The following is a 27,340-nucleotide window of genomic DNA, read 5'->3' on the forward strand; positions in this document are numbered from 1 at the left end:
GAAACATGCAGATACACATGGAACAGTAAAGGCTTTACACACTACGATATATCTAACGATATGTTGTTGGGGTCACGTCGTTAGTGACGCACATCCGGCCTCGTTTGACATATCGTAGCGTGTAACACAACTGAGCGACTGTGAACAAGCAAAAATATTCACCTTATCGTTGCTCGTTGACACGTTGCTCATTTTCAAAAAATCGAACGTCCTTCTGTGCTCCGGTTGTTCATCATTCCCGAGGCAGCACACGTCGCTCTGTGTGACACCCCGGGAACGATGAACTGCAGCTTACCTGCGGCCGCGAGCAATGCAGAAGGAAGGAGGTGGGTGGGATGTTTATGTCCCGCTCATCTCCACCCCTCCGCTTCTATTGGCTGGCCGCTGTGTGACGTTGCTGTGAGGCCAAACGTCCCTCCCCCTTCAGGAAGAGGATGTTCGCCGCCCACAGCGAGGTTGTTCGGGAGGTAAGTACGTGTGACGGGGGTAAACGACTTTATGCGACACAGGCAACAAATTGCCCGTATCGCACAAACGATGGGGGCGGGTGCGATCGCACCTGCCAACGCATGATAAATTGATACGTGTAAAGCGGCCTTAAGCCATAGCCCCCCTATTGTAGACCAGACACTGTATACAAGTGACTCTGCATTGAATATACTGTCTGAAAGAATGACTGGCCTCTTAGCCGCAGATTAAAATACCATTATTTTGTAATGTAAAAAATACATACCAAGAAGTAACATTTAAGAATTTTTCAAACTGATGTCATTTTGAGGAAAAAAAACTAAAAATAGCAAAACTAATATAATGGGGTTGCATAAGTGTGAACACCCTCTTATAAATGGGGGTGTGGATGTGTTCAGAATCATCCAATCACATTTAAACTCATTTTAAATAGTAGTCAGTACACAACTGCCATATGATAATCCCATTTAAACTTTAGCTGTTCTAGTAGAATTTTTATGACATTTTCTTAATTGCTTTTGTAGTGGGTGAGCCTACCCCCTACCAGTACCAGCCTAGTTAACCCGGAATTGTTAAAGCTGTTTTAATAAAAGTGTGTTGTATTACATTGTAGTGTTAGGGCACCCCCTAGTGGCCGGATGGGACGGCTGTCGCCACAGTGAGAGGAGGAGCCGGCAGAAACCAGGGGGGAGAGTGTGTGTATGGGAGAGTGTGAAGATCAAGGGGCAGAGTGTGGGGGCTGAATGAAAAGGGGACGCCGGAGAGAACAGGAGTGGATGGATCCTCGTGAGTGAAGCAACCGGTGTGGGTCCGGGGTGTGTGTAACCGACAGTGGGAGCCCGGTGAAGCGGAGTAATCAGGGCACAGCCCCACGGGAGGATTTGTCAGGGCAGGTTGTCCCCCAGCCCAGGAAGTTTTACTTGTCTGCAAGAAGCCGGAACTGCGTGTGTCAAGTGTGTTAATAAATATGTCTTTTATTTGCATCACATCTGGCCTGAAGACTATTTGTGCCACTATCGACGACAACACGACCACACTCTGCCCCACCAAGTCAGTCCCCAACATTGAAGGAGTGATGGAGCCAGGGGTGTGCCTTGAATTCACTGATGCCACGACTACACAGCCAGAGGCGCCCCTGGCACCTCACTTCACTTTTTCCAACAAAAGCCATGGTCTGTAAACAGTTTACAACATAGCAAAGGGATCTCATTATTAAAATTTATCCGACAAGAGAAGGATACAATTTTTTTCAAGGCACTAAGCTTCTTAAATTTGGCAAAACCTTGACATTAACTAGACCTGGCTGTACTTCCAAATTTGATGAAAAATAGGAAAATTTTTCCAGAAGGCTGCTTAGAGGCCTAAATCATCATTAAAGATGCTGCAATAATTTCTGGCAAGTACTGGATATGTATAGCATGAGACATCAATCACCCGTATTTTTCATATGCCTGACCTGTGGGGTATGTGGATAGCAAGACGAAAACCTTTTCTTACATTGGAAAATATCCAAGTCTGGCTCTATTTTGCAAAAACCTACATTAAGTCTGTCAAAAGCATGTGGTTAAAGATTTTATTGTCTGATGAGATAAAGGTTAAACTTTTTATTCATAATTCCAAAAAGAATGTTTCACCAAGAGAACACCATACCCACAGTAAATCCTGGTGGAGGCAGCATTATGCTTTAGCGCTGTTTTTTGACAGCTGAAACTAGGGTTTCAGTTAAGATGGAAGGAAATATAAACAGTTCCAAATATCAGTTAACTTTCTGTAACAAAATCTTCAGGCCTCTGCTAAAAATCTGAAGATTATTATTATTATTATTATTATTATTTATTTATAGAGCACCATTAATTCCATGGTGCTGTACATGAGAAGGGGGTTACATACAAAATACGTATACAAGTTACAGTAGACAGACTAGTACAGAGGGAAGAGGGCCCTACCCTTGCGGGCTTACATTCTATAGGATTATGGGGAGGAGACAATAGGTGGGGTGTAGGTCAGGCGGCGGCTCCGCACGGTGGTCGGGCGGCAGCTCCGCACGGTGGTCGGGCGGCAGCTCCGCACGGTGGTCGGGCGGCAGCTCCGCACGGTGGTCGGGCGGCAGCGAGTTCATTGTAGATTGTAGGCATTTCTGAACAGGTGCGTTTTCAGGTTCCGTTTGAAGTTTGCAAGGGTAGGGGATAGTCTGACGTGTTGAGGCAGCGAGTTCCAGGAGACTGGGGATGCTCGGGAGAAGTCTTGGAGTCGGTTGCGTGAGGAGCGAATGAGAGAGGAGGAGAGGAGGAGATCTTGGGAGGACCGGAGGTGACGTGTTGGAGTGTAGTGGGAGAGTAGTTCGGAGATGTACGGAGGGGAAAGATTATGCACAGCTTTGTAGGTCAGTGTTAGAAGTTTGAATTGGATACGGTGGAAGATTGGAAGCCAGTGGAGGGACATGCAGAGGGGAGAAGCGGGGTGGTATTGAGGAGAGAGGTGGATAAGTCGGGCAGCAGAGTTAAGGATGGACTGGAGAGGGGCGAGCGTGTTGGCAGGGAGGCCACAGAGGAGGATGTTACAGTAGTCGAGGCGGGAGATTATGAGGGCATGCACTAGCATTTTAGTAGATTGCAAATTGAGATTTCACCTTTCAGCATCAGGACTGGGCCAATAAATGGTTAGCCAAAAAAATAAGTATTTTTATGCATGCATTAGAGCATTGTCTTGTATGAAAATCATGGTTTTCTTGAAAGATGAAGACATTTTTCAGAAACACTATTAAAGAACATGTCTTCGAATAATTGACAGTAGGTTTGGGAGTTGGTTTTGAGTCTATCTTCTACCTGAAAGGTCCACCTAGCTCATTTTTAATAATATCAACTCTTGACAGTACTCCACGTCTACCTTGCTGACATCTGAGTTGAAGTTGATGTCGGTGCCTATTACTGATCTAACCATGGGCCCATTCATCTGGTCCATCAACAGTCACTCATATCTCATCAGTACATAACATTTTTGAAAAACCTGCCTTCAGATATTTCTTGGCCCAGGCTTGACATTTCACCTTCTGTATCTTATACAGTGTGGGTCACTTTTCAGCCTGCCTTACCTTGGCCATATCTCTTCGCACTGAACACTTTGTACTTCGGGCATTGCAGGGAGGTTGCTGTTCTGTAATAAGACAGCACTGGAGGATAATGGTTCTTGGACAATTCACGCTTGATTCTTCTCAAACCTTTAACCGTTAATGCACGTCTTTTTTATCAACATGTCTTTTACAACCTTGTTATTTGCAACAAAACTTTTGATGGTTCTGTGATTACGCCCCAATATCTTAGCAATTTCAAAAGTGCTGCATCCTTCTGTAAGATTTGTAACAAGTTTTGACTTTTCGAACTTAGTTAAATCTCTTTTTCTGGCCCATTTTAAATTATTAATTTGGGCCTTAGTATACAGTTTTTGATGCAGTTTTCTGAGCCAAAGACAGAGGTGGATTCAGCAGGAAGGAGAAATATAACTTCTTTTTTTATTTCCCATTTCTTTTAAATTCACTTTTGGGAAAATAAACAAATGATACTCAACAAATAAAATAGAATGTGAAACAGCTTAATGAATAAAATATATTTTTTACTTTCTCTGCATTTTGTATGTTATAGAATACCACTTGTTTGCTTTCCATTTCCATTCTTTTTAAAATGAGGTATTACATAACCAACATAGTATCTCACCCCACTAAAACATACACTTTTTATTGGATAAAAAATTACCAGTAGCCAAGATACAATAAGCGCCATATTGCCTTACTAATTGCAATTTAACACGTGAATTGCCTTGCTACTAGTGAAGCAACGCAACACGTATTGGCTATTGGTCATTTTTTCATCCCCTGAGGAATGCTCTGAATGAGAGGTGAAACGTATCAGGATACAGTAATATAGGATAAAGACATCTGGATTTCTGAGATACAGTAAGTCCATCTTCTATTGGCAAATCATTGTCTGGCTTGAAGTGACATGTTATTGAAGCACTGTGCATATCTTATGGATGTGATGGATTAGTAATATTGCACGGTCTCTTAGCAATTCAGCTTGGCAGTTTTGTTCTTTTAGATAGGTGCACGTTAGGGCACTGGCAGTAAAGCCGATGTTGGTTTTAGGGGTGGTATATCATCTATTCATCTACGCTTCATGATTAGGAAGTGTCACGTCTCCACCAGGGCCTGATCCAGTGACATCTGCCCCAGTCACCAGGCGCTGCTCTGCTCACACTGGAAGCAGTGCTGGTGATAGGGGAGAAGCCAGTTCCAGTGGCTCTTGTGGACGGAGTGTCACGTCTCCTCCAGGGCCTGCTCCGGTGACGTCTGCCCCGGTCACCAGGCGCTGCTCTGCTCACACTGCAGCCTGTGCTGGTGATAGGGGAGAAGTCAGTTCCAGTGGCTCTGGTGGGCGGAGTCACCACACATTCAACAGGCTTGGTATGGCTGGAACTTGCAGTACTGTTGGCTGACTGTAGGATTGTGTGCCTTCAAGCTAGTATCAGCTCCTACTCCAGCCTATGGGAAGGCACCAGACTCTTTTAATATCCTTCACTGTTCTTGGATCCTTGCCAGATATAGTCTTGTGTTGCTGTGAGCCACATCCTTCCTGGTACTGTGCACTTTGCTTTATATCTCGTATGAACTTGGCTTTGTTTATTGACGTCCCTCCTGCCTGCTGTTTTCTACCTTGCCTAACATCCCGGTTTTGACCTCGGCCTGTTTTCTGGACATTCCTCCTGCCTGCTCTTTTGTACCTTGCCTGGCATCTCAGTTTGACCTCAGCTTGTTTTTCTAGACATTCCTCCTGCCTTCCATTTTTGTACCTTGCTGATATTTTTGTTTTGACCCTGCCTGGCGACTATCCCTGTCTCTGGACTGCAGCCTACCTTAGGCAATAAACCCCTGGACCCTGCAGTAATTCCAGATACCTCTATAGGGGGTTAAAGGGTTTCGGGGTACCTCGGGCTCCTGCTTAGTGGGAGGCTTGCCGTTACAAGAAGGGCCTTCAAGTACGGGGGAATAAGGACAGTTACTGTCTCTTTGCTCAGTACTTATTTTTTTGGCATATTTGTTATCTAGGCGTGGATAAGGTGGTCACATTTAGGTCATTTTCTCATATGCAAATTTAGTGTGCGCCCTTCCGATAATTTCTTGTGACGCATTTCTCTTTCTTCCATTGTGCTCTTTTACCTTTTTTTGGATACTCGTTTATAGTCTAATCTTCTTATATTTAGTTTTTATATAAGTTCATGCTTAGAAGTGCATTTTATATGTGTGTACGCAATTGTCTGGCCGGTTTTGTATGATTGAGAGGTCTTTTTCCACGCTGATCTGGTACAGTGGTGTATTGGGTATTTACTCTATTTTCAATTTGTAGATTGGTTTTGTACGTGGGCTGGGTCTTTAATGTGGACTTTAATAAAAATCAGATAAACTAGCTAGGTGCCGTCTCCCGCATCTCATACAAAGTCACATAAAATGGTTGAAGGAGGAAGCAGAACGCCTAGATATCTGCTAAACTTTCTTTTCTCCTTCAATACAATTAGTTTTCAGCTTGTAGAATTGAGAGTTTCAAGGGCACGCATGAGGCGGAAAGGCAGCTCTGAAAGTGTGCATCAATAGGGGGCTGCCTGAACCCTCCCCATCTCCGAGGTATAAAACCTTCTTAAATGCTTTTCCAATTTTGGCTATAAATGTCTTTTGACTGAGTTTTAAATGATCTGTTACATTAGAACAGTTTTACATTTTCAAGGTGTCTCCAAATTTTCATCTAAATTGCTTGTCCGTGTCCAGAATCTTCATAATTGGCTTTTGATGAAAGCACTTCAGTCCTTGACACTGACAAGAATAGCCTCAGAATCTGACACAAATGTATACTCGATAAAATGTAAAACCCAATATAATGCAAATATATTCTACCCATAATAACAACATTATACCTGCCTGCTTGTCCCTGGGTAGTCATTATTTAGTCAGCTGAGATAATCTTGTACTCAGCCAGTGAGCAGTCTCAGATAACTGATGTGTCTTCTATTCCCGTAGATCAATCCACCATAATCAATATGCATTAACTTACCTTCGGAGAAAATTAACTAATATTTCTAGTAGAAATGTCTGGTTGTGGCAGTGCACTCATGCCTGCCTAGAATGTAAAGAAGAAGGATTCTTATCAGCGGCCTAGAACATTCACTGTCACTAGAGACAGAAAATGGCAGATGCTGTCATTGCACTGACTTAGTTAAGATTTCTTAGTTTTAAAATTTGGCTGTATATTCCTTAAGACTCAAAACACTGAATAAGGGATAAAAGTAGTTAAATAATAGAAAAAAAAATACTTTTTTAAAATTTCAATTAATACCATTTCAATTAATGACATCATTGGTAAAACATGGTGCAAATCAATTGGCAAAGCATAGTCTATCGGCCAGGTCAATAATCTTTGGTCGCTGGATGGGACCACTTAGGACTGCCTCCTACTTGCCACCATCTACATTTCCTCCGCGCATGTGATGTCCCACCAGGTCGGCTACACAACTGAAGAGCTGTGGATGCTGGCAGTGTCACAGGTGTGTCTAGGGTGACAGAGAGTCATGTTGTTTCTGGCAATAGAAGATCACAGTGTTTGGCTGTGCAAAATGCTCCCTGAATTTTTATTGTTACTGCTCTCATTATTCATTGTACTAGGTAGCTTTCCTGCTGGGTTTTCATCTCTTCCCCTTTAGGACCCAGTGGAGCTCTCTTTCCGTCCAGCTGCTGATTATCAATATTCTCCTTGTACTTAAATGCCACCATATTTCTTGGACTTATGCTGGTGATATTATTCAGTTGTTTCAAGCTCTAGTTGCAAGCAGATGGCTTGTACTCATCTGTGGTATCATTGCTGAAACTTTGCTGAACTTCTACCAGAGTCATCTGTGGATAAGTAGTTCATGCACTTTTGCCCTGTGTGTCTTCCTTGTGTCTTCTTTAGTGTTGATGTAGAGATGATCCCATCTATTCCCAATTTAGGTTCCAGCACTAGGGATACCTAGGGTCAAGTATCCAGCTCGGTGCATAGGTGTGGAACCTATCTATGGTGGTGAGGGACCCCAGGGACCAGCGATAGGTTTAGTCAGGGGTCACTAATCTTCCCCTTTCCTAGATACAGTTTTTCTCTTACCCTCCCTTTTGCCATTCGCTTGGTACTCTCTCCTACTTAGCATAAGAGGCAGGTACAGTAGAAGCCACATTTTAGAGCCCCCGTACAGAGACCACAGATGGCTGACTTTGCCGATTTGAACCAACTCTGGTTACCAGGCTCAGACTGGCCCACAGGGGAATCCCCCAGTGGGCCACTGTGGGAATGATCCACTTACCTCCCAATAGGAGCAGTGTTTGGCTCCATTACATTATTCACTATGTACAGAAAAAAGCAGCATCTCATCATTCACTCAACAAACTACCCAGTGCATTATTACATAGAAGTCCAGATAAATGTGTGAATGAGGATAGTGTAATATTTGCATGTAGCTGAATAGTGGGCCAACAGAGTCCGTGTTATTGATAGGCCCTTGGCAGCTCAGTCCGACACTGCTAGTTACTGGTTTCAGTTTAGATAGCAAAAACAAATATAACCATGATTACTAGTTTGTCAATTGTTATAGCCGGACAAGTCTGCACAAAGTCATTGATTAGTTCCATTAAGAATAATGATTGCAAAAACTAAAAATAGCCCTGAATTGTAGTAACCATGCAATAGCTCTGTCTCGATCGACTGCATCGATTAATGCGCCCTTGCTTGGTATGATGGTAACGGAAATAAACTTAAGAGGTTGTCAGCTTTATTTCATTATTACAACCTTCAAAATATCATGTAATTAAAATATGGTGTCATCTCAATGAGTCCCTTGTGATCCGCTGCTCAAGGAGTCAGACTACATAGGCCAATATAACAATTGACAGAAATAATTCACCTCTTCAGTGGAATCATTTTCATCTTCTAAAAAAATCATTTTGCTGCCAATTCATCTGAAAAGGACAACCGTTTCTATTAAAATTTCAATGGGTTGTTTAAAACTTGGAATGAAGCCCTAATTAGACATTGGCACTGAAAGTCCTGAGTAATAGAAAAGAAGCGTAAAATAGAGACTGAAATGATACTGTGTATAGGTGACATGAAATAATCTGGAAGCCAAAGTGAAATATATTACCTGATCTAATGATTACTGCTTATGGAACAGAATGATTGAATATCACGTACGTCCTTTGAGGTAGCTACCAGGAGACCTAAAAGCCTTATTGTGACTACTCTACTTATGATCAGCTTAAAGTGATGGACCGAAAATAGCATTGATTTAATCCTTAATCTCAATTTATTGTAATAATCTAATCGCTTTTCTAATAAACTTTAATTAAACGTCCCTATATTTCCTTTCTAATCCTAATGTTCTTTTTTTTATTATAACCTACTTCTAGTTTAATGATATTCCATTTGAGAATCCCCTATTCATGCTGGGATGCTAAAGTTGGATGGGATAGGGTCATTGCCACCGCCTCTATCCCTGCCCTAAAATTAAGCATCATCAATGGTGTACATTTCCAGGGTTGGGCTATTCCCTGGTCTACTGAGCAAACAACGGTTGTGAATCCTATGTTTGCTCAATTGGAGCTCTCAAGTAACTGTGCGATATTCTGTTTAATGCACAGTGACAGTTCGATCTGTTACTGGCTCTAATAAGAAGTGACAAGCCTGCAAAAGAACATGCTGTCAGTGCTCATTATAAGGAGAGAACGTGGAGAGCAGACAGCAGCCCCACTCCTAAACAGGCATCAATTGTGGTGGTGAGGCTGGTCTCTGTTCTCCTTGCTCACCATGTTTTCTCCTTACAATGTGCACTGACACTGCACTCTCTCATCAGCTCATCACTTCTCATTAAAGTGCACTATCACTTTGCATTAAAAAGAAATCTTGCACAGTGAGCAATGATCTCATACTAAGCATACGTTGGAATTGGCAACCGGCGCATGCTCAGGTAGCAATGACCACAGGCTCTGTCCCCTGATGACATCATGTTTGAGTATCCCAGCATGCAGTGGGAATTCTCAAACAAAATATCGTCAAAATGAAAGTAGGTAAAATAAAAATAAAACACATAGAGAGGGAACAGTAGGGACTTTTTAACTAAAGTATATTGGAAAAGCAATTAGATTATTACAATAAATAGACAGAGATTTAGGAATAAATGATTTTAGTTTCGGACCTCCCCTTTTATGAAAATAAGGTTTGCACACAATGTAGGATTAACTGTTCATGTACACGTCGTGTACACCATATAGGCAGTCTTAAGATGGCCCAGCACCTGCAGAAATAAAACTCATGTGTGCACAAACTGTACAGCGTCTGTTCAGATGTAAATGTTATGTAGTTTTATGCTATTAGACATTAACAGCGTTGCGAGAGGAGACGCCTGCAGAGCGGTAGATGTACAGTATATTAGATATGTGCCACAATGTATGGTTGTATCAAAATGATTCACCCCCTCCATTGCATACCCGCTTTAATAACAAAACTTTTAAACTTATAATCCAATCAAACAAGAACAATGTAAATAGTTCAGTACAATTAACATAACAAGTGGTGTCTAAAAATTCTACACAATGTGCACTTTTAATAAGTAAAGAAGTCTCATAATGATTCCGTCCCCTGAATTGAATCCCTCATAATTCCATGTTCCTACATAGTGTAAATACTGTCATATTTTTGCCCTGGGTTTTTTGGGCAGAAAATCTGCTGGGTTTAACTGTCGAGGCAAAGTGAATGTGATTTCATGGAAACTCATTCCCGCTGTGCATCTAAAGATGCTGTTGAACTGTACGTTTTGGAATGTATTTTTATCTCACATGTTGCCATATGGAGCCTGAAAAAAACATCAAAAAACATATACAAAAAGAGTTGTGTTTTTAATTGCAGAATCAAAGCTAGTATTTACTAGAAAAACATAGCATCATATCTGTATCAAATAAAGGGTAAAAGCAGCAAAAATGCAGCAAAGACGCAAGATTCAGAAAAAATTGGTATCGTATGATGGTTCAGACAACTATAGAAAATATGCCAATCAAACGCAGCAGAAATATGCTGTTGAACTGTATGTTTTTTTAAAATGTATTTTTGTCCCACATTTTCATAGGGAGACTGAAAAAATGCATCTAAAAACCTAAAAAAAGTTGCATTTTTAACTGAAGAATCAAAGCTATGCTGTGCTAGAAAAACACAATAAAAACACAACATCATATCTGCATCAAATATAGGGTAAAAGCAGTGAAGTAACAGCAAAGAGGCAATATTCAAAAAAGATAATATGACACCTACAGAAAATATGTAGCTAAAAGCAGCAGAAAAAGGCAGGATTTACACTAGATGTGAACATACCCTAAAAGCATACATTCATTCACACATCAAGAAATTCATTATTCGCATCAAATACCTGGACTGGCTAGAGGTTTGCTCACTGTGATGTTTTATTATATTTTACGAATACGGCTAAATCAAAAGATTGAATCCAAAAAGTTAAAAGAAGAGATGATTGCTTTGTACAAATAAGAAAAAAAAAATATACAAAGGCATTGAATGTTCCTAGAGATAAAACTGTATGAATACTGCAACACCATATCCTCCCTACCTCCTACCTCCCCATCCTACAAGATTGTTTCTGTTTCCAAAGATAATTGTTTGTAATGTGTAAAAAAACTAAATAAAAATTAGTGGAACTAGAATAGTTTACAAGTTCAGTAATAAAGGATTACTGGCTACAATACTCTGCAGAAGTTTTTTTTTAACATTTTATTAGTAAACCTAATTCTCTCTGGGGGTCGAATAATTTGGAATTTCAACTAACTGTATTTTTCAGAATTGTACCACAGTATTCAGGTTTTTCTTTTGTAAAAGCAAATAAACACGTTAAAGCCATTCTTGAGTTATTGTGGAGCCTACTAGATTTGCAGACAATCTGTCCTTACATGATCACCAGGGGTAAATTCTGGCTGCTTTGCTGAACTTAGTGACTTCATTGTTGCACTTTTCGGAAAATCAAGATATTCACTTAATTCAGTTTACTGTAGATGCTAAAAAGTATGTTCTCCTGTGAAATGTAAAATTTACTTCCCATCACTTAATGACAAGAAATATTTTTCTTATGCTTTACAAGTTACTGGTTTCTTGAGACAAGTTTATTTTTTTTTTCCACATTCATTCTATATCTGTCTTTTTTTTTTTTTTACCAGGGAGGTCTAAGTGCTCAAGCGTTTGTCCGAGTCGATATAGAAGATATAAATGACAATGCACCAGTTTTTGATCATACAAGTTATGTGACAAGCATTAGCAGCCATACTCAACCGGGAACCGAGATACTTAATGTTCTGGCCACAGACAGAGATGGAGGAATGTTTGGGGAAGTGATATATGAGCTCGTACCAGGAGATAAGACACCCATGTTTACTATCGATTCATCTACAGGTAAGTGCATGACTTATTTATTGAGTAATTACTTTTTTCTATTATCTCCTTATTTTTACATTTTATACAAGTCCTCATATCAAATATAAGAAAGCTAAGCTTAAAGAGGTATTCATATCTCCAAGATCCTATTCTAATATGTAGTAATTGTAGTAGTAATAATAATAATAATAATAATAATAATAATAGCAAATACCTCCACTTAGTAATGTAGTATAGTTCCCCTGATTTCTTTATGTCACTTTCCTCATGTGCAGGGCATTGCAGAACCTCAGCTATCCATGATTGCGACCACTAGCAACAAACTATTTAACTGTCACTAAATGCATGGTCATAACCATGGATACCTAAGGTCCTGCAATGCCCTGAGGATGAGGTAAGCAACATAGTGAATTAGGAGAACTATACTACATTTCTAATTGGAGGTATTTGCTAATATTATTATTAAACCTACTACATATTAGGATAGGATAGAAATATCCCTTTAATGTTATACAAAGGATGGCACTCACTAACATGGACAGGGCTGCCTGTTATGTATTTTTCTCATGGACAAACACAAAAGAATAGGTTACTTAACCCCGATGCAGCAAGGACAGCATTGTTCTCACCAGTCTTGATGAGTGGACATGACAGAGTCAGAAGCATCCGATTCATTAATAGGCTTATGCCTCTTATTAAATCAGGCGCATATGAAAAGTGGACTGGAGAGAGATTCGTGGTGAAAGAATTAGATGAGCTATGGCGTCAAGCTGGATTTCTGTACTTCCCAGGTTTTCCCCGGGTTTGTATGTGATATTCAATAGTGGGAAAAGCATGCCCAGCCAGTTTGACACACATTATGTGTAGTTTCTGGTATCATACACTGCATGCATTGCTTGGATTTTGACATCCAGCAGTGTGGAGCACATTCCCTGCCAGATAGAGCCGCATCATGCGTCGCTTCCGGTCTTGCATAACTCATGCGTCTCTCGTAGCATGGAATGAACGTACTCCCGGATGATTTGACATGCATTGCACGTCACTTACGGTCTCTAGACAGCTCATGCAGATATGGTCAATTTCACCTATACTACATGTAATTTCCAATTAAACAGCAAATGCATGCCTCCAACCTCATTAGCCATATCAAAGTGGAATGCATATCCTGCCAATTTGGCATACAAACAACCCTATCAGATGTACTTTTCAGTAAAGTATGTCTCTCCATTGTCTACCCCATTGTACAGAGGAACCAGACAATGACAATATATTGAAGATGCATGATGTAAGCCCTAACTAGATGTTTTCTTGTTAGGAGTACACAGATAAGCAAAGAAGATGTGTAGTTCCAAATATAATCTACATACTTGAAAAAAAGTCTCACAACCCTCATTAATAGTTGTGTGTCCCATTATAGCATTATACACTACCCCACTTAAAAATGCAGGGTGGAGACAAGAAAAAGAAGAAAGAAGAAGACTAGACAGGGTTGGCATTGCTATCATAAGTAAGGGTTTATTCTTCATACCTTGCACTGATTTTAATCTGATTCAGTGTAGAATAGATCTACATTTACTTGCCGGCAAATTGGAGTTGCATAAGCAGTTTACCGGACAAGACAAGCATATATGTAGCGATCTGGGTATACCCAGTGAGATGACTTTTATATAGTCTAGCAGAAACATGATCCAGCCCCTCTGGCAAAGGTCCTTTCACTGACCTCAAAAGCAAAAGTAAAAATTCCCCTCAGCACAAAGTGACCTCCAGTCTTTGACATATTTGTAAACTTAGGGGGGCTTTGCATGTGCGATGTCGATGGGGTCAAATCGGAAGTGACGCACATCCGGCGTCGCAGTTGATATCGCAACGTGTAAAACCTTTTTGATGCGATGAACTAGCGCAAAAGCGTTGTTATCGTATCATCGCTGCAGCCTCCGACATTTCCATAATTCCGATGGTGCGACTGATACAATGTTGTTCCTCGCTCCAGCGGCAGCACACATCGCTGTGTATGAAGCCGCAGGAGCGAGGAACATCACCCTACCTGCCGCCGGCTGCAATGAGAAGGACGGAGGTGGGCGGGATGTTTACATCCTGCTCATCTCCGCCCCTCTGCTTCAATTGGCCGTCTGCCGTGTGACGTCGCTGTGACGCTGCACGACCTGCCCCCCTAAGGAAGGAGGCGGGTCGCCGGCCAGAGGGACGTCGCACGGCAGGTAAGTGCGTGTGAAGCTGCCGTAGCGATAATAATCGCTACGGCAGCTTTCACTAGATATCGCACGTGCGACGGGGGCGGACCTATCGCTGCAGCATCGGTGTTACGAGGGGGACCCGGGGAAGCGTGCCAAGATGGTATATGGACAGCTTCTGCCGGTCAAGGTCCACTGTGCGGTGTAAGGGACCGCTGCTATGGTGGGAGAAGAGTGAGCGGGTTGCTGCTAGCGATCGTCTGGAATGTCACAGACGATCTGCGTACACCTGTCCGCCCTAACCCGTGAGGGTTGTATGGCACGGGGCTCACAACTCGGTGTACCTGTTGCACGGGGACGCACAGAGGTGCCTACGCACGTGTGTCAGCGGGAGTCACAGTAATATGGCACGAGGGTAGCACAGAGGTGCCCACGCACGTGTGCTTCAGAAACCAGGTGAGTCCGACAGAGATTCAAGGAGCTCACCTGGGACAGGAACACAGCCTGTTAAACGGAATACTGCCGGAGCAGCAAGGCAGGGGCGAGACCTGCAAAATACAATGTCTGTACAGTGGCGTGGCAGCACGCTGCCAGACATCCAAACATAGAAGGACGGTCGCGCGCCGCCATGATGGCAGGAGGGGTTTTTAAGGAGATGTAGCTCCAGCCAAGGGCGGGCGCGAGACGGATGTGACCCAATCATGATCTGTGACGTCCTGGCCCGGCCAGTCAGGATTCAGCACATCACCAGCCTCGTTATCTGGCCGTGTGATACCAGTGAGCGAATCAGAAGACGTCACGTGGGGCACATGCTCAACCTCCTGCCTCTGGGTCATAAAGGCGGGATCTTCGGTTTCACAATGTGCAGAGCTAAGGGAAGTCTTGCTGCTTCCCTGAGCATCTATCCTTTGCACACTGTGCAACCACTCCACCCCTCTGCAATGCTGAGCAGGAGGACACGTGGCAGGCAAGGGATGGGAGACCACTCCATTCCTTACAAGGAGTAAACCACTAGGTGTCACCCTTCTGCTGCATCTAGGAGGAGGAAACTCCTGCAGTCTCCCAGGCCTTTGGCGCTGCTGAGTAGGAGGGCTCGCGGCAGACAAGGAATGGGGGACCACCTCATTCCTTGCAAGACGAGAGCCACGAGATGTAACAATCGGTAACACATTGTTACCGATGTCGCAACGTGCAAAGCCCGCCTTAGTATCTAAAGACCTCAGATTGTTGGGGGAACAAAATATCTACTCCAGAAACAACTGTAGTAAAGATGAAATATTGATACTAAAGGATCTTGAACAGGACCATCGGGCTGCCAGCAAAACCTCAGATAAATCTGGCAACGTGGTGGTTCTGGAGATGAATATAGTCAGATGTGCAGACTCTTGCAGAATAACGAGAGATACTCTATTCTCTGCTGCAATTCAACTAGTCAATTCTGGTAGGAAATCAAGATGATTCTGGATGAGGGTTTTGAGAAGACGGTGATAAGAACAAAAATAATTTGAATTGATGTTAATCACTAATGTAGTAGTAACAACTTTTTACTGACTACACAAAGAACTCAAGGTGGAGACCTATTGAAAAGTAGAAAAATTATGTCAGGGATAGAAAGTCTCTGCCAAAATGCGGGCATATACTTTGATCGGGTTCTAAGACCATTTGTGGAGTCACTCAAGATACACCCGACATTTTGTTAAAGCTAGAAGTCTTCACGAGCTAGCATACATGTTGAGGCCTTAAATTCCTCAGTTCTCAATCAGAAAGAGATTGAGGCAGTTGAGTATCTATGAGAGGATGCCAGTATCAGACCCACCATGAGTTTTTAATTAAGACACTGCAGTTTTGCCTTACTGGGAATTATTTCTTACTGACAACAAATATTACCATCAGGTCAGAGGAACAGCAATAGGGAGACCCTGTTCCCACACTCTTGGTTATCTTTTCCTGGGCTGGTGGGAGGAAACAGTGTATTTTTGTGATGAAGGTGATCCATGTGCTGGTAAAAGTAATTTGTGGGCACGATATATTGATGATGTCTTTGTCATCTGTAAAGGAATGGCTGTTGAATTCACATGCATTTATCATTAGCTTGATCCAATGTGTCTCCCATTTCTTGATATAATGGTGATAAATACAAGGAAGTAGCTCTTGAAACTCTTAAAATATCAAAATCCCACACCACCAACTTGCTGTTAAGGTGGGGTAGCAATCATCCAGAACCTCTAAAAAAAGGGATATCTAAGAACCAATATTTAAGATTAAAGAGAAACTGCCCAGATCTTACAACCTTCAAGATACAAGCAAAAGACTTGCAAAAGCTGTTTCAGAAAACAGGCTATCCAAAAGATCCCCTGAAAAAGCTAAAAGGCTTAAAATGAAACCAGAGGAGAAGAGAGGAGGACCTACTTACCACAACATATAACAGCATCATTAAGGATGTGAAATGTACAGTATTCTTCATAAATACTGGCCAATTCCAGAGATGGACAGTGACGCTAAAAGAAAAACTAGGGGTTGTCGACATGATGCTTACAAGAAAGGGAAATCATTAGGGGATAGGCTGGTTCACAGCCATTTTGAGGCCCTAAAGCAATCCACTTGGTTAAACACAGACCTAAAAGGGTGCTTTAAATGTGGTAAATGTGTAACGTGCCCATTCATCCCCCTGGCAAAAACGTCAGTAGTAACATCACAAGGGAATTTAAAATTTTTAGCTTTATCAATAGTGATGAGCGAGTACTAAAAAGCTCGGGTGCTCGAGGCTCTGGCCAAGCATCCCAAGATACTCGTGTACTCGGCCCGAGCACCGAGCCCAATGTTATCCTATGGGAGACCCGAGTATTTTTCTGAAATTACCCCCGGCAGCATCTAGAAACCCTAAAAATGTCACAAAAGTCTCAGAAGAGTGCTCAAATGACATGGCAACAGCATGGGGAAGATCCCTTGAAGCATTTATCACTCAAGAGTCACAGCTGTGAACAATATTGTCGTGTATTGTTTTACGCCATTTTTATGGACTCACCAGAAAACCTTCCAAAATGACACCAAAATGAATTTTCATGGCGGAAATGTTAAGGGCACATACCCATTAGTGAGATAGAGCTGGTGTATGTTACTTTTGGAGATTACATGAAAGATTTTACGTAAAACATTGTGTGGCACTTCGATGTCCCTGAGAAGAAACGTACATGAAGGCCTCTTGAGTCTAATGTGCCCATTTTGAGGAAGTGAGTCTATTGTAGTATAGCCCTTTGGCAGGCCAGCCAAAAATTGGGAGGCTCCACGTTGTCCCTGGATAGAGACGTGCATGAGGGCCTGTAAACCTGAAGTGCCCATTGTAAGGAAGTGGGTCTATTGTAGTATAGCCCTTTGGCAGGGCAGCCAAAAATTGGGAGGCTCCACATTGTCCCTGGATAGAGACGTGCATGAGGGCCTGTAAACCTGAAGTGCCCATTGTAAGGAAGTGGGTCTATTGTAGTATAGCCCTTTGGCAGGGCAGCCAAAAATCGGGAGGCTTCACGTTGTCCCTGGATAGAGACGTGCATGAGGGCCTGTAAACCTGAAGTGCCCATTGTAAGGAAGTGGGTCTATTGTAGTATAGCCCTTTGGCAGGGCAGCCAAAAATTGGGAGGCTCCACATTGTCCCTGGATAGAGACGTGCATGAGGGCCTGTAAACCTGAAGTGCCCATTGTAAGGAAGTGGGTCTATTGTAGTATAGCCCTTAGGCAGGGCAGCCAAAAATTGGGAGGCTCCACATTGTCCCTGGATAGAGACGTGCATGAGGGCCTGTAAACCTGAAGTGTCCATTGTCAGGAAGTGGGTCTATTGTAGCATAGCCCTTAGGCAGGGCAGCCAAAAATTGGGAGGCTCCACATTGTCCCTGGATAGAGACGTGCATGAGGGCCTCAAAACATTGTTCCCATTGCAAAGGAGCGGGTCTCCTGTCGTTGTAATGTCCATTCTGAAAGAATGGGCGAAAAAATTTAACACTGGGGGTATACCTCAAACAAAGGCCTAACTATTGTAACGGTCATCATGGTGGCGCATGAGGAGAAGGAGGAGCAGTCCAGCGATTATCCAAAGTCCAGAAGTGTGTACCCATGGGTGAGTGGAGGTACATGGCAAATTCCCGTTACAAACTTTAAATTCCGCTCTCATTTGCTGGTGGTGTGGTGAAGTCTGGCCCAATCCAACCCTTGTTCATCTTGATCAGAGTCAGCCTGTCAGCATTTTCAGTTGACAGGCGGGTGCGTTTATCTGTAATGATTCCACCTGCGGCACTAAAAACACGCTCTGACAAAACGCTAGCGGCAGGGCAGGCCAGGACTTCCAAGGCGTAGAGAACCAATTCATGCCACGTGTCCAGCTTGGATACCCAATAATTGTAAGGCACAGAGGAATGTCGGAGTACAGTTGTTCGATCTGCAAGGTACTCCTTCAGCATCTGGGCAAACTTAGGATTTCTTGTGGCACTACCCCACACCTCAGGGGCTGTGGTACGTGAGGGGCTGAGAAAACTGTCCCACATCTTAAAGACTGTTCCCCTACCTCTGGCGGATTGGACTTGTGCCCCTCTCGGCTGTACGCCTTGGTTGTCCACTGATTCCTGACCTATGCCGCTAGCGTTTTGTGAGGGGAATGCTTTGCCTACTTCCGTGACTATGGCCTTCCGGAACTGCTGCATTTTGGCTGACCTCTCCGCCTCGGGAATAAGAGACATAAAGTTCTCCTTGTAGCGTGGGTCTAACAGTGTTACCAACCAGTAATGACTGTCGGCCAAGATGTTCTTAACGCTTAACGGTCACGAGACAGGCAGCTTACCATAAAGTCAGCCATGTGCGCCAGACTCTCAACAGCCAGTACTTCAGTATCCTGACCAACACGATGACTGAACATGCTGTCCTCCTCCTCCTCCTCCTCATCTACCCTGTCCTCTGGCCAGCCACGCTGAACCGAGGATATGACTGGTGTGCATGTCATATCCTCAATTTGGCCGGAGAGTTGCTCCATGTCTTCATCCTCCTCCTCGTCATAGTCCTCCACTGCACGTTGTGATGAGACGAGGCTGGGCTGTGTGTTATCACCGACACCCACTACTGTTTCTTGCTCTAACTCATCGCGCTCCGCCTGCAATGCATCATGTTTGTTTTTGAGCAGAGACCGTTTTAGAAGGCAGAGAAGCGGTATGGTGACGCTAATAATGGCGTCATCACCACTCACCATCTTGGTGGAGTCCTCAAAGTTTTGGAGGATGATACATAGGTCGGACATCCATCTCCACTCCTCAGGTGTTATGTGTGGAGTTTGACCCATTTCCCGACGGCTTAGGTGATGCAGGTACTCAACAACTGCCCTCTTCTGCTCACATATCCTAACCAACATGTGCAGATATGAATTCCAACGCGTGGGGACATCACACACCAGTCTGTGAGCCGGAAGATGCAAACGGCGCTGAAAGCCGGCAAGGCCGGCTGAAGCAGTAGGTGACTTTCGAAAATGTGCAGACAGGCGGCGAACTTTTACCAGCAGATCAGACAGCTCTGGGTATGACTTTAGAAACCGCTGAACCACGAGGTTGAGCACATGGGCCACGCATGGAACATGTGTCAGCTGGCCTCGCCTCAAAGCCGCCACCAGGTTCCGGCCATTGTCACACACGAGCTTTCCTGGCTTTAGGTTCAGAGGTGTGAGCCAGTGATCTGCCTGCTGTTTCAGAGCTGTCCACACCTCTTCTGCATTGTGGGGTTTGTCACCTATGCAGATTAGCTTCAGCACAGCCTGTTGCCGCTTCGCCGAGGCAGTGCTGCAGTGCTTCCAGCTTGGGACTGGTGTGGAGGGTAAAGTGGATGAGGATGCGCAGGAGGAGGAGGAGGCTGAAGAGCATGACATTCCGGAGCTGTAGAGTGTGGGTGAAACCCTGACTGAGGTAGGGCCTGCAAACCTTGGTGTGGGAAGGACGTGTTCCGTCCCTCGCTCAGACTGGGTCCCAGCTTCCACAATATTAACCCAGTGTGCCGTCAACGAGATGTAGCGGCCTTGCCCACAAGCACTTGTCCACGTGTCTGTGGTTAGGTGGACTTTGGGTGAAACAGCGTTGTTCAGGGAACGTGTGATGTTTTCTGACACGTGGTTATGCAATGCGGGGACGGCACACCGGAAGAAATAGTGGCAGCTGGGGACCGAGTAACGTGGGACAGCTGCCGCCATCAGGTCGCGGAATGCTTCTGTCTCCACCAGCCTAAAAGGCAACATTTCCAGCACAAGCAGTCGCGAAATGTTAGCATTTAGAACTGTGGCATGTGGGGCGTTGGCAGTGTATTTGCGCCTGCGTTCAAAGGTTTGCTGAATGGATAACTGAACGCTGCGCTGGGACAAGGACGTGCTTGATGATGGTGTTATTTCTGCGTAGGCAACTGCAGGTGCAGGACCGGAGGAGGCTTGTTCGCAGTCAGCATGGACAGGGGATTGGCTCGCATGCACAACAAGCGAAGACGTAGCAGTGACATCAGCAAGCACTGCTCCTCGACTCTGTTGTACTTCCCACAAAGTCGGGTGCTTGGCTGACATGTGCCTGATCATGCTGGTGGTGGTCAGGCTGCTAGTTTTGGTACCCCTGCTGATGCTGGCACGGCAGGTGTTGCAAATGGCCTTTTTAGAATCATCTGGAGCCAACTTAAAAAACTGCCAGACTCGGGAAGACCTAACATTTGTACAGGCACCTTGTGTCGTGTTGTTGTTCCGGGGAACGGTTGCCTGACTTCTGCCTGGAGCCACCACTCTGCTTCTTACTGCCTGTTGGGATGCTATGCCTCCCTCCCCCTGTGCACTGCTGTCCTCGCTCTGCATATCCCCCTGCCAGGTTGGGTCAGTTACTGGATCATCCACCACGTCGTCTTCCTCTTCCGCACCCTGCTCCTCCTGACTTCCTGACAATTGTGTCTCATCATCGTCCACCCCTTGTTGAGACACGTTGCCAACTTCGTGAGAACGTGGCTGCTCAAATATTTGGGCATCTGTACATACGATCTCCTCATGACCCACTTCAACATGAGCTGGCGAGAGGCCAGAATGTGCGAATGGAAACGTGAACAGCTCTTCCGAGTGTCCAAGTGTGGGATCAGTAATGTCCGAGGACGTGTACTCAGCCTTGTGGTAGGAAGGAGGATCAGGTTCTGAAATGTGCGGTGCAGTATCACGGCTACTGACACTTGACCGTGTGGAAGACAGAGTGTTTGTGGTGGTGCCAATCTGACTGGAAGCATTATCCGCTATCCAACTAACAACCTGTTGACACTGGTCTTGGTTCAAGAGCGGTGTACTGCTGCGGTCCCCAAGAATTTGGGACAGGACATGCGAGCGAGTAGATGTGGCCCTTTGTTGTGGCGAAATTAGAGCTTGCCCACGACCTCGGCCTCTGCCTGCACCACCATCACGTCCACTTCCTTGTTCGTTGCCAACGCCCTTGCGCATTTTGCAATGCTGTGCTGACGTGTATTCACTAGACTTGTGCGTTATATCCAAGTTTGTGCAAAACGCACACAAGTGCACCTGTACGCTGCCACCGACAGGCACACACGTACGGTTTTTAAATGCAAGCACGGACGCACTAAGAACCTAACAGGTTTTTAGGAGCGACAATTACTGAGAGGTCTGACACTATCAGACACTGCTGACTGACGTGTATTATACACTAGACTTGTGCGTTATATAATAGTTTGTGCAAAACATGCACCTGTACGCTGCCACCGACAGGCACACACGTGTGGTTTTTAAATGAAAGCACGGACGCACTAAGAACCTAACAGGTTTTTAGGAGCGACAATTACTGAGAAGTCTGACACTATCAGGACTGTTTTAGACTGTGTACACCAGCCCCAGATATGATGAAGGCTGGTATACGGTCACCACTAGGAATGGCTATATACCCTGCCTGCCTGCCTGCCTGTATACTGCTACAATAGTCCTGACAAGGACTCTTCTGGTCACTAGCCTGTATTCCGACCTGGCTATACCCTGCCTGTATACAGCAACAATAGTCCTGAGAAGGACTCTGCTACTGTACTCCAACCTGGCTATACCCTGCCTGCCTGTATACAACTATAATAGTCCTGAGAAGGACTTCTGGTCACACTGTTTGCAGCCCTGCTACGGAAATAACTATAAAGGGCCGTAAACCTTTCCCTGAAGCAGCAACACTCTCCCTGCACTGACTGTCTGGATGGCTGTGTGCAGAGCACAGCGCGCCCGCCGGTATAAAGGCTCGGTCACGCTGTGCAGGCCGGCCAATCACTGCAATTCCACAACTAACAGGGCTGTGGCATTGCAGTGGTCTGCCAGCCAATCCCTGCATGAGGGCTGGCTCTCAAAAGAGCGCCAACATGCAGGGATGAAGACCACGAGTACAGCACGAGTATCGCGAGATTACTCGGTCCCCGCTGAGTAGCCCGAGTACAGCGATACTCGTGCGAGTACCGAGTAGTAACAAGCATACTCGCTCATCACTATTTATCAATTGCCGCACTACTGAATAATCTATAAACCAACATGTAATTTTGGTTTGAATATATTGGTAAAACAAGAAAGGAGTTCAGGATAAGAATAATGGATCATATTGGTGACAGAAAACATAATAGAGACATCCCTATTATTATTATTATTATTATTATTATAGTACCATTTATTCCATGGCACTTTACATGAGAAAAGGGTATACATAATATGGACAAGTACAATAATCATAAACAATACAAGGACATCACCATCCTCCTTCTTGCTTTGTGTGGATGACGCTTCCTACTAAGGACAGATCAAAGTATTGTAGTGCGCATGTGCGGGCGGTCTTTGACCTTTCTCTGTACCTGTACATTACAGTACTTTGCTCTGCCCACAGCAAGACAATGAGAAGTGCATGTGCGCAGAAGTGCAATGGAGGACACTGTGTGGTTGACGTAGGACATGTCATCCGTAAGAAGCAAGAAGGAGGCCAGTGATCGCAAGGATAGAGGAGGTGCCCAGTCAAGACCTGCGATGTCCATTGGACCTGGACTGCCCACAGTTGAGTGACAGGTTCCCTTTAAAGCAGAGATTTGTAACCAAATTTCATAGTGCAAAGTACATACAATATCAGCTGATGAGGCTGCTGTGCTTACTTTGAAAATCCATGCCAGATTTAGTGTATAATCCTTTGTGAAAGTTTCCTTGCTTAATTAAAAAAAATACCATTTTAGGAGTCCAGTTCTGGCTGGACTCTTAATTTTCATTTGGGGATTATACAGCAATTGTTACCTGAATTTTCAAAACAAGTACACCAGTTTGACATGAATTAGAGGAGCTGTGGAATTATGACCCTTTTGTGCCCCTGTTCTTCCACAGTTCTGCTCATATTGGTGGAGCTGGCAAAAACTGGTGTGAAAACACCAAAAGCTGCAAAAATTGCAAGTTTTCAAAGCTTCTTACACTAGTTTTCTGACTTGTTTACAGTTTGGTTGACTACAGTTTTCCGAGAGGGCCAATGTGCTTTAACTAGTTTCATCTGTCATATAAAAATGATGTGATTTTAGGGAATGCCCACCCACTTTGTAGACATCCTGCTGGGTATAATAATAATTATTCACAACATGTGAGTCATAACTTATATTTGATAATCCTGAAGAACCAATCCATATGGCCGACACACACTCACAGGCATGTTTAGTGGAGAAGGCAAAACTGTTTTTAAAGTGTTTTCAGAATATGAATGTTAGCTTATATAGCACCATGATGTAATGGATTATAGCCAGAGTGGAGCTGGTAGGGCATTTGCTAGGTGGTGTATATGGTACCAATGAGAAGTTAATGCTGACTGAAGTTAAGAAACACCAAGTTACACCTCTGTATGTGACTATGGAATTGATTTCAAGAAAATAAAAATATATAAAGTGTAGTCTTTTGGGCTTCCAAAGAGGGTGAAATCAGTACTTTTGAAGTTTTTCTGCTCTGGTAGATCTGCTGTGCAGGGAAAACTTAGAATGGGAGCAAATAATGAGGCTACTTTATTCTCAGGATTGTGATGGGCCCAGAAATTAGAGCCCTGTTGTTCAAAAAGGATGGCTGATAACTCTTTGAAGGGAATCTGTCAACAGATTTTTACTTCATCACCTGAGAGCAGCATAGTGAAGGGAAAGTGATCTTAATTTCGATGATGTATCACTTACTTTACTGGTTTCATCAGGTGTGACACAGTCAGAGTTCTTGAATGTAGTATGCAGCAGAGCTCAGAAAGCTAACTCCACCCACACCAAGCTCTCTGTGTACATAGTCTATATAGAGTGAGCTGCTTATCAAAGGAGGTGGCATAGTTGGACAGGGCTCACAAGCTACTGTAGCTGCTGAAGTCCAAGCAGTGATAAGCTCCTGGAGATAAAACCTTCAATATAAGTAAACAAAAGCACACAATAAGTGTAATAAGTAACACATCCCGTAATTCAGTGTTTTAACCCCTGCAGCATGCTATCCATAGCAAAAACCTGCTGACAGATTCCTTTTAAGTGAGTAACAATGTGCTATTTATCCCCAAACACAACATTTTCCAGGACATGTGTTGCTTTTTCACCCCCTTAGTCCACAGTTAAGAATACTGGATCCGCCTTTTATTCATATAGAATATGTATTAATATTAATGGATTCCAGGTAACAATAGCTCACTGTTCTTCTAACGCACCACAATGTACTCAACTTGCTCCATGCAGTGCGGAACATGTAGTATGATGTAATAAATAATTTTTAAAGTTTTGTGGATATAAGACTGGAAGAGATGTAATTGCACCCACCTAAAATCAATACCTTTCATGATATCTCCCACTGTTCTTGTGAAGCTGACGGCATTCATACTGGTATTAAGCTCCTTGTTTTCCTTTCTATAGTAGAACTCAATGTGGTTCTTCTGTCGGAAGGTCTACTAACAGCCAGATTGCCGCAGTTGTGTGAGTGGAATAAAATGTCTACATTTACGATCGTCTGCCATGATAATTTCTTAGCTACGTGCATAAACTTGGAAACACTAGAAGCAGCAGTGAGATCAGCAGCTTTGTTCACAGATGTGAATGAGAAAGTCTGCATCTCTAGCAACAATCATTTGTTAACATGATAAGTATTATTGCAGACACGTGATATTTGTGAGATATACTTTATCTTGCGTTATATGAGACATATATTATGTGTCTACACCTGTCTCAGAAGTTCAAAGTAAATTTCCATGAAATATAAATATGTCTCTGGAAAAACTGAGCTTTTCTTCTGTATAGATTACTCTTCCTGTGTTCTTTTTTCTATTCAAAGGACAATATTTTTTAAAACGTGCTGAGTGTTGAGGGTTATTTTTATATATATATATATATATATATATATATATATATATATATATATATATATATATATATATATATATATATATGTATAAAAGAGAGAGAGAGGAGAGAGAGAGATATGCTATATATAGACAGTATACAGTGGGGAAAAAAGTATTTACTCAGCCACCAATTGTGCAAGTTCTCCCACTGAAAAAGATGAGAGACCTGTAATTGACATCATAGGTAGACCACAACTATGAGAGACAAAGTGAGAAATCAAATCAAGAAAATCACCTTGTCTGATTTGCCAAGATTTGTTTTGCAAATTATGGTGGCAAATAAATATTCAGTAACCGAAATACATGCAAGATTTCTGGCTCTCACAGACCTGTAACTTCTTTAAGATGCTCCTCTGTACTCCACTCATTACCTGTAGTAATAGCACCTGTTTGAACCTGTTATCAGTATAAATAACACCTGTCCACAACCTCAGTCACGCTCTAAATTCCACTATGGTGAAGACCAAAGAGCTGTCGAAGGAAACAAGAATCAAAATTGTAGCCCTGCACCAGGCTGGGAAGACTGAATCTGCAATAGGCAAGCAGCTTGGTGTGATGAAATCAACTGTGGGAACAATAATAAGAAAATGGAAGACATACAAGACCACTGGTAATCTCCCTCGATCTGGGGCTCCAAGCAAGATCTTACCCCCGTGGAGTCAAAATGAACGGTGAGCAAAAATCACAGAACCACACAGGGGGATCTAGTGAATGACCTACATAGAGCTGGGACCACCGTAGCAATGGCTACCATCAGTAACACACTACGCCGCCAGGGACTCAGATTCTGCAATGCTAGACAAGTTCCCCTGTTTAAGCCAGTACATGTCTGGGCCCGTCTGAAGTTTGCTAGAGAGCATTTGGATTATCCAGAAGAGTATTGGGAGAATGTCCTATGGTCTAATGAAACAAAAGTAGAACTGTTTGGTAGAAAGATAACTCATTATGTTTGGAGCAGACAAAATGCTGAGTTGCATCCAAAGAACACCATACCTACTGTGGAGCATGGGGGTGGCAATATCATGCTTTGGGGCTGTTTCTCTGCAAAGGGACCAGGATGACTAATCCGTGTACATGAAAGAATGAATGGGGCCATGTATCATGAGATTTTGAGTGCAAACCTCCTTCCATCAGCAAGGACATTGAAGATGAAACGTGGCTGGATCTTTCAGCATGATAATGATCCCAAGCACACCACCAGGACAATGAAGAAGTGGCTTCGTAAGAAGCATATGAAGGTCTTGGAGTGGCCTAGCCAGTCTCCAGATCTCAACCCCATTGAAAATCTTTGGAGGGAGTTGAAAGTCTGTGTTGCCCTGCGACAGGCCAACACATCACTGCTCTAGAGGAGATCTGCATGGAGGAATGGGCCAACATACCACCAACAGTGTGTGGCAACCTTGTGGAGAGTTACAGAAAACGTTTGACCGCTGTCATTGCCAACAAGGGATATATAACAAAATATTGAGATTAACTTTTGTTATTGACCAAATACTTATTTTCCACCATAATTTGCAAAAAAAACCTTGCCAAATCAGACAAGATGATTTTCTGGATTTGTTTTCTCATTTTGTCTCTCATACTTGTGGTCTACCTATGATGTCAATTACAGGTCTCTCTCATCTTTTTAAGTGGGAGAACTTGCACAATTGGAGGCTGACTAAATACTTTTTTTACCACTGTATGTGCATAATATGAATATTAAATATTATGTACACATGAATTTCTTGTTCGCAATACTGATGTAAATACTTTTATGGACAAAAATGACAAAAGTATTCCAGAAGTGATACCTTTACAA

At 43.4% G+C, this 27,340-nt stretch overlaps 1 protein-coding gene across 1 annotated transcript in view; it reads left to right on the top strand.

Moving 5' to 3' along the window:
• The window catches only part of DCHS2 (dachsous cadherin-related 2), a 439,992-nt gene that overhangs the window by 234,967 nt on the left and 177,685 nt on the right, over positions 1 to 27,340 (top strand). The window contains exon 3 of the mRNA XM_075347710.1: positions 11,747 to 11,978. Coding sequence (XP_075203825.1) covers positions 11,747 to 11,978 — 232 coding nt within the window. The remainder of the gene's footprint in view (positions 1 to 11,746; positions 11,979 to 27,340) is intronic.

This window comes from Anomaloglossus baeobatrachus, chromosome 1 (assembly GCF_048569485.1).
Source record: "Anomaloglossus baeobatrachus isolate aAnoBae1 chromosome 1, aAnoBae1.hap1, whole genome shotgun sequence".
Taxonomy (NCBI): domain Eukaryota; kingdom Metazoa; phylum Chordata; class Amphibia; order Anura; family Aromobatidae; genus Anomaloglossus; species Anomaloglossus baeobatrachus.